General features: G+C 40.0%; 1 protein-coding gene across 1 annotated transcript in view; it reads right to left on the bottom strand.

Moving 5' to 3' along the window:
* LOC120946920 (alpha-2-macroglobulin-like protein 1) overlaps positions 1-12002 on the bottom strand; it is a 174381-nt gene that overhangs the window by 6019 nt on the left and 156360 nt on the right. The window contains exons 33-34 of the mRNA XM_040361744.1: positions 5629-5697; positions 1701-1803 (exon numbers count right to left, since the gene is read on the bottom strand). Of these exons, the coding sequence (XP_040217678.1) occupies positions 1701-1803; positions 5629-5697 (172 nt within the window). The remainder of the gene's footprint in view (positions 1-1700; positions 1804-5628; positions 5698-12002) is intronic.

The following is a 12002-nucleotide window of genomic DNA, read 5'->3' as shown; positions in this document are numbered from 1 at the left end:
GGTTCGTAAATATTCGGGATCACTCATAAATACTCCATTCCCGGGTGTTTCCGAGATCAGCTGATGGCCACGTGCGCAATTGCATGCAATAGAAGTCAATGCAGAACTAATTATTTTTGTTTCCATTGACTTCTATGGGGAAACTCGCCTTGATATGCGAGTGCTTTGGATTACAAGCATTCTCCTGGAGCGCATTTCCAGTTTTTTGAGGAAGCAAGATTTCGCGAAACCGGTCGGGCGGAACGTGTGTCACATCGGATCACCCCCCATTGATTGCACTTTTCCTATCTATTTGGTCGGGTCGTTTTGGTTTGCTTCCGGCTGGAGCTCCAAATTGACATGCCCATTTTACACTGCTTACATGTAAGTGTGTTTTTGTCTTCTTTTAAATAAATGTCATCTATGGTTTTACACTATTGCGGCCCTTATGTGTTTTCCATGGTACTCGGCATCCAAGTTTTCCATCCAGTGGTTTGAGACGGGGATATACATCATATGCAGCCCATCCACTTTTCAACTACCACAGTGTTTATCTACACGCTCTCTGGGGTCCTCTTTTAATTAATGGACCACTGGACATCTGGTAAGCAGGCACATTAACCATATGGTGGAGGCTCTTTTTTCTATTGGATCGTCACCGCAGTTTATGATCAACACTTGTGGACTGTTTTTTTCTGTTTCCTTCACTGCACTGGTGATCAGGACTTACGTTGCTTTTGCAAAGACTCTGCTTATTTATTTATTCTTTATGGTTTGCAAAATTCATGAACAATCAATTGTGTCATGATTTTTAGGATCTATCTTGACTCTTATATTTAGCGCATCTTGTTTTTCTTTTTTATGTAACCGATGAAGCTGACTGATGGTCAGTCGTGCCTACACACCATCAGTTAAAAAACCGATCGTGTCAGAATGCGGTGATGTAAAACACAACGACGTGCTGAAAGAAATGAAGTTCAATGCTTCCAAGCATGTGTCGACTTGATTCTGAGCATGCCTGGATTTTTAACGGATGGACATGCCTACAAACGATCGTTTTTTTTCTATCGGTTAGGTATCCATTGGTTAATTTTAAAACATTTCAAATTTGTTAACTGATGGATAAATAAACGATGGGGCCTACACACGATCGATTTGGTCTGATGAAAACGGTCCATCAGACCGTTCTCATTGGATTGACCGATCGTGTGTACGCAGCATAAGTGTAGCAATAAGTTGCTAAATGTTGTACCTTCATTAAATGTAACCATATTGCTACACTTAGAGGCTCCTCTCTTCTCTTTTATACTCAGTTGTGACATGATGTTACTCTTATATCAAGACATCGCTTGTATATCAAGGCAAAACACATTAAAAATGTTTGTTCATCTTGCAAAACACTCTCAAATCAAAGTTTTACTGTACGAAGTGTCTGACAAACTGTGCAGCAATATACAAGTAGACACTAATGACCAAAGCAGAGATCTCTAGCCTAAAACCTAAATCTTGATTTCCTGCAAATATTTTTTGTTCCATAAATACTTTTATAGTCAGTTATAATAAAATGTTGAATTTATCAGAGCTCAGCAACAGTAGGTTTAGTATATGGATACTGGACACCATGCTAGATTTTGTGCAGAGGTCTTGAGGATGAATGTGATAATATTCCTGTAAATAGTCATTAATGATCAGATAACTTTTACCTGTATACTCTCACATACCTGGAACATAGTAATCAAACACCGTCACTTTGGCAGGATGCAGGTTCTCCACGTGTGTGTCTTTTTCAATAGTGAAAACAAACTCTTTGCTCTGATGATCAAGCTTTAGGAGAAAACAATAGTGACAGTGATTAAGAATAAAGTAACAACCTGTGGTCAGCATCAGTATCTAAAAACTAAGAAACAAAAGAAGAACAAAGCACCGTTGCAAGCGGGGTATTGGTAGCAGGCTGAGTTCTTACAGTGAAACACCATGCAAATATTTTAAAATTCAATCCAGGTATCTATACATTAACCCTTTCGCTGCCAGAGCCATTTTTGCGATTTTTGCACACACGTTAAAAAAATATTTTTAGGCCTGAAGATTACACAAAACCCACACATATTATATATTTCCTGAAAGCAGACACCTTAGGGAATAAAATAGTGGCAGTCGCAATTTTATGTCACACGTTACCGCAAAGGTCTAGGAAACACAAATTTTCAGTAAAAAATACAATAACGTGGATCTTAGGGCAAAAAAACACAATAAATTACCCAAATGTTTGATAAAATATAAAAGAGGAGGTTGCGCTGAGTAAATAAACACCCAACATGCCAAACCTTAAATTTTGTTGCGCCCATGAAATGGCGTCAAACTTCAGTACTGTGTATTTTCTATAGGTGACGCATCAAAAGCCCCCTATAAATATCAGTTTAGTGTTATGTAGGAGGTCTTGTGGTAGCATTATTTCTCACAATCCGGCATGCGCAGCGATATGTAACATGTGTATCGCAACCTGCATGTCTCCCCTGTATTTTACTGAATGTTTTGCAAACATCCTTTTCCAGCTGAGCGAGCCGGGAACACCGACAGCTTGACCCAGAAGTGACATCAGAGACATTGATTCCAGATCATTAGAAGAAGGGGAGGAGAGCGGATGTGTGTTCACTCTTCTCCTTCCCCTCTACCCACCGACACCCGCCATGGACATCCTGGGCCAGCTGATGGGAGTCTGCCTGTCAGTTTCACACACAATTCCATTGGCTGCGGTCATCAGATTGTGTGTGATACCCCCCGCCATTAGGTCCGTACGACGTACAGACCTGGTGGCGAAAGGATTAAGGGACCCTTCACACTTTTGCATTTTGGTAACACCATGTACTCATTATAGCCTTGCGGTGCCACTCAATCTGAAGAGCCACTCATTCAGAAGAGCACCCCAATGCTGAGTGGCCAAAAAAGGTCAGGTCTGGTTTTAGTTGTGTTGAGGTCCATTGGCAGCCCATTGAAAAGGATGGTTTGAATTAATACAAAGTACATTAATATGCATGTAGTAATGCACCAGAATACACCCCAAAGTTGTGAAGGGTCCTTCCTTAAATTACACTTGTTTTGGGAAAGTATGATGGCTCCCACAACTGACCATTTCTTCTGAAATGTTTCCTGACAGCACTGGTGTGCGCAGCCTATTGCATTAGAGTGTGCACCCCAAAGCTCAAACACGTGTGTGTGTGAGTGTATATATATTTACATAGTATCTCACAAAAGTGAGTACACCCCTCACATTTTTGTAAATATTTTATTATATCTTTTCATGTGACAACACTTAAGAAATTACACATTGCTACAATGTAAAGTAGTGAGTGTACAGCGTGTATAACAGTGTAAATTTGCTTCCCACTCAAAATAACTCAACATGCAGCCATTAATGTCTACACTGTTGGCAACAAAAGTGGGTACACCCCTAACGGAAAATTTCCAAATTAGGTCCAATTATTCATTTTCTCTCCCCAGTGTCATGTGACTCGTTAGTGTTAGAAGGTCTTAGGTGTGTTAAATTTGATGTTATCGCTCTCACTCTCTCATACTGGTCACTGGAAGTTTAACATGGCACCTCATGGCAAAGAACTCTTTTAGGATCTGAAAAAAAGAATTGTTGCTCTACATAAAGATGGCATAGGCTATAAGAAGATTGCCAAGACCCTGAAACTGAGCTACAGCACGGTGGCCAAGACCATACAGCGGTTTAACAGGACAGGTTCCACTCAGAACAGGCCTCGCCATGATCGACCAAAGATGTTCAGTGCACGTGCTAAGCCTCATATCCAGAGGTTGTCTTTGGGAAATAGACGTATGAGTGATGCCAGCATTGCTGCAGAGGTTTAAGGAGTGGGGGTCAGCCTGTCAGTGCTCGGACCCTACGCCGCACACTGCATCAAATTGGTCTGCATGGCTGTCATCCCAGAAGCAAGCCTCTTCCATAGATGATGCACAAGAAAGCCCACAAACAGTTTTCTGAAGACAAGCAAACTAAGGACATGGATTACTGGAACCTGATCCTGGTCTGAGACCAAGATAAACTTATTTGGTTCAATTGGTGTCAGGTGTGTGTGGCAACAACCAGGTAATAAGTACAAAGAGAAGTGTGTCTTGCCTACAGTCAAGCATGGTGGTGGAAGTGTCATGGTCTGGGGGTGCATGAGTGCTGCCACCACTGGGGAGCTACAGTTCATTGAGGGAACCATGAATGCCAACATGTACTGTGACATACTGAGGCAGAGCATAATCCCCCTCCCTTTGGAGACTGAGCTGCAGGGCAGTAGTCCAACATAATAAGGACCCCAAACACACCTCCAAGATGACCACTGCCTTGCTAAAGAAGCTGAGGGTAAATGTGGTGGACTGTCTCCAGATCTAAACCCTATTGAGCATCTTTGGGGCATCCTCAAATGGAAGGTCTCTAACATCCATCAGCTCAATGATGTTGTCATGGAGGAGTGGAAGAGGACTCCAGTGGCAAGCTGTGAAGCTCTGGTGAACTCCATGCCCAAGAAGGTTAAGGCAGTGCTGAAAAATAATGGTGGCCACACAAAATATTGACACTTTGGGCCCAATTTGGACATTTTCTCTTAGGGGTGTACTCACCTTTGTTGCCAGCAGTTTAGACATTAATGGCTGTGTGTTGAGTTATGAGGAGACAGCAAATTTACACTGTTATACAAGCTATACACACACTACTTTACATTGTAACAAAGTGTAATTTGGCCCTACGGGCAATTTTGAATCGTTTGACAAGTGTTAAAATTGCTCCACAAATGCCTATTAAATTACAGTAAATGAACAAATCTTAACGCCCTGCAACCGCTGTGAAACTGCCTGCCAGAGCATTTGCGAGGCGTTACCATAGACTTGAAAGGGAGGCGTCAAACGCCTCCTGACTCGACGTGAGACTTAAATTTTGAAGCAACGCTAACGCTGTGTGTACAGTATAATGTGCTGTCTATTTATTGTATCTTGTGCATAGGTATTTGAGAGGCCTTTTTAACGCCTCTCAAACACCTGTGATCACTTTTAGTCCTATTACAAGGAATGTAAACATACCTTGTAATAGGAATAGGGCATGGCAGGTCTTCTTTGCAGTGAGATCGGGGGCCTATAAGTCCTCAGATCTTGCCTCTAGGCTGGAAAGCCTGAGATAAAAAAAAAACATGATATTGGCTTCCCACCTGAAGAAACAGCAGTGTTTACATCTCTCGAAGCCTGACACAATGTTATATTGTCTCGACCAGCCTCTGAAGGTCATAGAGATTGCCGAAGACCATCTGGTCCACGGTATTCTCTATGGTAAATGACCACCGCCAGTCAATTCATTCTCCGGCTCGTTGATCGCATGTGATTGTTTTTACATGACAGGGAATAACCAGCAGAAAAAAAGATGATATCTGTATGATGCCTGCAGCTCTCTCTACTGCCAGCCCCCCTGCTGAATTAGCAGCGCCAGACAGAGAAAACGATTTAATGATTTCAAAATATTGAGAGGTGCAGAACTTTAATAGAAAAAACAAACATAAACATACTGAATTAATACTCATTAAAAAATAATGTAATGGGCAGGTATTGTGACTACAAGATAACATACATATAAAAAATTAATATAGCTCTTACATGATCCAAGTAGATCTGGACCTCTCCAGGTAAGACATCTACTCTTCTTACATCGTAACGCCTATTCAGCTGGAATAAAAAGCATATTACAAGCAAGAGTTCCTCTCAAAGATCTGTAAGAGCAATTGTGACCTAAAGAGCAGCTCTAATTTCTCATAGCAACCAATCAGATTCTTCCTTTCATTCTCTAATACTGCTTTATAAACATGAAATTAAGAATCTGAATGGCTGTTAAAAACAGTTCTTCCTTCTGACTTTTTCATAAAGTAAGCCTACATTGTGGTTGGCAGCTTCCTTGCCTTACCCACTTAAAGGATCAGTAAGGTGAAATGTGACTTATACCCCGTAGAACTAAAATTGAATAATATATGCATCCCATGTTTTGAGTGAAGCCGTTGAGTGCCCCTGTGCTATTGATACAAACCTCCTCTGAATGGGCACACTAATGTGGTGCAGGAAATGCTGCGATCGGTGCGCGTTTCCGGCACCACATTCAAAATGCATTGCCCTTGTGATCCGCAGGGGGTGTCAGTGCAATCTAAACACCACCCCAAATGCAAGTCACAAACACAGTGTGTTTGCCAGCACCGGATCGCATGGTACAAAACAACCATGCAATCCAGTTGCAGTGAGGCGCCAAAATTGCTGCATGCAAGGCTTTGGTGCAATGCAGTGCGATTTGAGTCCATTCAAAATGAATGGGCTCAAATTGCACTGCACTGAATCACGTGTTGAATTAAACAGGAATGCGCTGTGGTTCCTGTGTGGTTCACATTCGGTTCATAGTGTAAACTGAGGCTCAGGAAAACGGTTTGCAGTTTCTTTTTTTTTTTTCATTCAAATTTATGTTTATTTTCAATAAAAGTACATACATTTGTACTATAACAGCGGTATACAATTCAGTAATACATAGAAAATAATAAATCCAATGCATTGCTTTACATAGAAGATGGTCTTGTCATAGAAACTGACTATCATATACAGCCATATCATATGCTATCACCATATGGTGAGAGTATAATAGATTGTAATAGTTAAATAGAAAAGCTAGGTATAACCAATAATTTATAATTAAATAAATAAAAGGATATTTCCATATACTATATAATTCCTTAGGCTTATTATTGTCACACAATAAAAAACCCCATGTGTGTACTGGGTCTAATTTCATGGAACGAATAAAGGACAGGATTTTTGGATAACAATGACCTCTCTGACACCCCCACTGGGAACAGTCTGTGTCCAAGAGGTTAAGCAAACCTTTCAATCCCCCTTCCCTCCCTCCAATAATTATCACCAATACCCACCAGTATCTGTAAATATATATTTTCAAAACCCTTAACATACCTAACATCCCCAAAAATTTGGTGGAATCTTTTGATAACCCAAACATATGCTAATGCTAATGTTTATATATATCTTTTTTTTTTTTTTTTTTTCTAAACATAACATTCTGAGAATGAGAAATAACAAGGATGTTATCCTCGTGTAAAAAACAAAATTATCAAATCAAATAACAATCAATGAAAAGAGAAAAAGAGAAGAAAAGAAAAATAAAAAGAAGATCAGGGGAAAGTAAAAGGAAAAAGAGATGGCAGCCTGCCTGCCAACGAACAACATCGTCTTATGGATATAAATATCACCACAGCCTTTATGGGATAAAAGATATTCCCATAAATTTCATCCACGGTTCCCATATTTCATGGAAAAGAGTAGACATATCCAACATGGAACAGACCCTCTTTTCTTGTTCCATAATCCATGTAACCTTTTGTTTCATATACCGGATGGAGACAGTAGATTTTTTCCACGCAGCTGCAATTGTGATCCTGGCACCTGTCAGAATGTATAGGATGAGTTTTCTAGTAACCTTGGAGGTTTGGGGTAACATCCCGTGAAGTAAAGCGATAGTGGGGGATTGATGCAAATTACAGCCTGTGACACGTCTTATTATGTTGAACACCTTATTCCAGTATCCACGTATTTTGGGACATTCCCACCATATATGTACCATAGACCCCAATCCCTGACAACCTCTGAAGCAAAGGGGCGAAGTTGACGGATACATGGAAGCCAATTTAACGGGAACTAAATACCACCTAGTATAAATTTTTACATTAGCCTCTACAAGGGATATATTCACATATCCTTTAATGGATCTAGTATAATTACTACACCAGTCAGATAAATCCCAGTTGTTATTAAGTTCCCTTTCCCAGGCCAGCATATGAGGTAATTTGGTGCAGTTATTAGCAAGCGATTGATATATGATTGAAATATTCCCCTTCCTGATCAAACCCTGATCACAATTACTTTCATAAGGTGTCAATAGTCCAGAGATCGAGCCACTATCCCATAGGCTTTGTGCATAGTCATGTAGTTGAGAAAATCTTAATTTTTCTGAGACAGGAAGACCTAGCTTGTCAATGAAGTGTTGTTCAGGAAGTGGACCCGAGCGCGAAAAAAAACGGCCTATACGATACAACCCTTTGTCATGCCACCATTTGAACGAATCTACTTCAATTTTAGAAACAAAGAGTGGGTCTAGAAAAATACTCGATAAAGGTCTGCCTTTAGAAATTAGAGAGGGATTGTTTTTAAGTGAATCCCATAAAACAAAGGTTTGAGAAAGAGTCGGAGATAAAATAGAAGGCCTATTCTTGGTAGGACTCCACATTAACTCCTCTATCGTTAGATTCGGGGTCGCCTGCTCTTCTATATCTAACCAGTCAGGGCGTTCATGTTTAAGAAAAGTTTCCGATAACTGTGCCAATCTTGCTGATTGATAGTACCATAATAAGTTGGGTACCCCCAGACCACCCTGTTCAGGCAAGTTATAGAGAGTGCGAGATGGAAGGCGTGGACCCTTATTGTTCCAAATAAACTTGGTAATCTTTCCTTGAAAAGATTTTAGATGACTTTTAATTATCGGTATGGGTAATGATCTAAAAAGATACAAAAGCCTAGGGAGAAGAGTCATCTTAACCGAGTTAATTCTACCAATCCAACCTATATTCTGAGTCCCCCAATCTCTCAAATCTTTCTCAAGTTTTCTATACATAGGTGGATAATTGGCCAAATACAAGTTTTGGATGTTGGGAGTCAAATAGATACCTAGGTATTTGATATAAGAGGTGTCCCATTTGAATCCATAATTTTCCTTTAGTAGAGAAACCGTGGATTCAGAGAGAGAAACATTGAGGGCCCTAGACTTGGCCATATTCACAGTTAGACCTGAAACTATAGAAAATTTGTCTAAAAGAGAATATAATTCCGGTAGGGATGTATCCGGAGCGGTCAAAAACAGTAAAAGGTCATCTGCAAATAAGGCACATTTATGCTCCTTTTTGGCACATCTAACTCCCCTGATGTTTGTGTTTTCACGAATAGCTATAGCCAAGGATTCCATAACTATTGCAAACACCAGGGGAGACAGAGGACAACCCTGCCTAGTACCCCTATGAATCTCAATAGGTTCCGAAAAGATACCCTGAAAGCGTATATTAGCTTTAGGATGAGAGTAAAGTGCAGATAAGATTCCAATAAATTTCGTGCCAAACCCCCAACGTTTCATCACTTCTAACATGAACGGCCATGATACTGAGTCAAATGCTTTCTGTAGATCAATAGAAAGAAGCATTCCCCTTTGATTAGTATCACCAGTCCAACCCGAGTTCAAAATGGAGATCAGATCTACAGCCCTCCTAACCTGATCAGGACCTTGCCTTCCAGCGATGAAGCCTACTTGATCTTTACTAACATACTGGCCAATGAAAGAGGACATTCTATTGGCCATTACCTTAGTGAGTATCTTAAGATCGTTGTTAATGAGGGATATAGGTCTATAGTTTTCCACCAGGCTATGGTCTTTTTCTGGCTTTGGGATAACCGAAATATAAGCTAAATTAAGTTGCCTGTCTATGGGAACTCCACCGGTCATGTGGTTGAAGAATTTAACCATGTAGGGTGTTAAAATGCTCGAATATGTTTTATAATAAGCACTTGAAAACCCATCAGGGCCCGAGGCTTTATCTAATTTTAGGTTTTTAATTACTAACAATACTTCTTCAGCTGATATGGGAGACTCCATCATTTCTCTATGAACTTCAGTCAATTGAGGTAGATTCAAATTGTCTAGAAAATCATCCATTCCCTCTGAAGAAGAATCATCAGTGGATGCATAAAGCTTAGAAAAAAAATCATGAAAGGCCTCCATTATCTTCCTAGGATTCAGGGTAAGAGAACCATCAGTCATCCTTATTTTAGGGAGAGACCGTGATTGAAATCTGGGTGAGAGTTTATGAGCTAGCATTGGGCCTATTTTATCTTTAAATTTATAGAAATTAGCTCCAGTCCATTTCATATCTTCCCCAGCTTTGGTGGTAAGTACTAAGTTTAGGGCAGATCTAGCTGCATCAAGTGCCTGAGTAGGAAAGTTAAGAGGATCAGATTTATGTTTTTTACGGAGCTCTATATAGTTGTTTTCCAGCTTCCTTATGTCTATGTTTCTTTGTTTCTTGAGGCCAGCGGCCACTTGTATAATTTTGCCTCTGATAGAAGCCTTGTGGGCAGCCCACAGAGTTTCAGGGGACACATCTCCTGTATCATTATGCTTAAAGTATTCTAGAAGAGATTGCTCAATATCCTTCAGTAGGACAGGGTCCTTCAAAATAGATTTATTTAGTGTCCAATGAGACACTTTAGGAGAAGTGTCCTCTCTCCTCAGTGACAATAAAACCATCGAGTGATCTGACCAAGAAACATCAACTATGTGAGACTTAATGGCAGCTGGGACGTGATGGTTAGAGATTAATATATGATCTATACGCGAATAAGAATGGTGAGGGTTAGAATAGTGGGTATAGTCCTTAATTTTGGGGTTTAACTCCCTCCAGATGTCAGTTAATCTAGACTGATGTAGAATGCGTGCTACTTGTAGACTAAGTTTAGTCGGTTTGACAATTCCATTGACAGAAGGTTTGGACTTATCCAATCCTGTGTCAAAAGCTAGGTTAGAGTCTCCACCCATAAGAATGATCCCCTCCATAAATGGTCGGAGGGTATCAAGCATCTGAGAGAAAAACTTTTTCTGACCTCTGTTAGGAGCATAATAGGAAATAAATGTGTATAATCTGCCATCAAGGGTACCTTGTAACAATAGAAACCTACCTTCCGGATCTCCGAATTCTTTAGTCAGGTTAAAATTACAATACCTAGAAAACAAAATGGCCACACCCTTAGTTTTGTTTTCTGCTTTAGCTAGGTAAAACGTTGGAAAGTGGGCATGCATAAAGGAAGGGTTGTATCGTTTAGGAAAGTGGGTTTCTTGAAGGAAAACCACATCTACACGGAGAGACTTATATACTTGAAAAGCTTTGCGTCTCTTAACAGGAGAATTCAACCCCTGAGTGTTGTGAGTAACAACACTAAGGGGTTTAGATACATCATTCGATCCAGCCATAAGTCTTGTCGACATCTATGAACATGCAGGACCGTACAGATATCATCAATAGTCTCGTAAATACGAACAATGGCAGGCAGGCTGAAGAAACAAAGAGAGTATGAAGAAGAAAGAAAAAGAAATGAAAAGGAGAGATAAGAAGAGAAAAATAAAAAAACATATAGCACAATAAACTATTAGATCGTGCAAGGTCAATTCGTGACCCAGAATGGGGGAAGAGAATGATTCTCCTTCCCTCATTCAAACAAGAAATTTTTGCATAGTCCCGGAAAAGGACTATATTCTTACCCATTGGGTCGACAAGGCGTCGACACAAGAGGTAAGTTGAGGTTCAATACCTCACCGTCGTCAGTTGCCGACAGATTAAACATCACATCTTAAAACAAGTTTAAGAAAAAAGGCATGTGAATCATAGGATGACTAAAAAACAATAGGAGAATAATCTAAAGAAAAACTGCATAAAACTAGACATGTAATCCCGGAGTCTTCTTTTTTTAGAAAGTTTCTGGGATAAAAATTCATCTGAATAAAAGAATAAGAGATACATCTTGGGTAAGTCTATTCAATATCAGGGTGCTTGGTCACCTCCAATTTTCCTGTACTTGACCTTGTTCCAAGGATTTTGAGTCGGACTAGTAGGTGTGTTCCTCTTGGCAGATGGAAGTTGAGGCGGATTAGTGTCCATGACAGGATCAAGAGATATAATTTTCAGATCAGACAGAAGTCGTTCACCTTCTTGGAAATTATGTATTATATGGTTTCTACCATTATAATTGAATTTTAAGGCGAAGGGGAAAGCCCATTTATACTTGATGTTTTTGTTGATGAGGGCAGACAATAACGGTTTCATTGCTCTTCTTTTCTGAATGGTATATGGTGAAATGTCAGAAAATATTTGTATATTAGTACCTTG

Source organism: Rana temporaria, chromosome 8 (assembly GCF_905171775.1).
Source record: "Rana temporaria chromosome 8, aRanTem1.1, whole genome shotgun sequence".
In the NCBI taxonomy this organism is placed as follows: domain Eukaryota; kingdom Metazoa; phylum Chordata; class Amphibia; order Anura; family Ranidae; genus Rana; species Rana temporaria.
The sequence above is the reverse complement of the archived record's forward strand: the minus strand, read 5'-3'. Positions and strand labels throughout refer to the sequence as shown.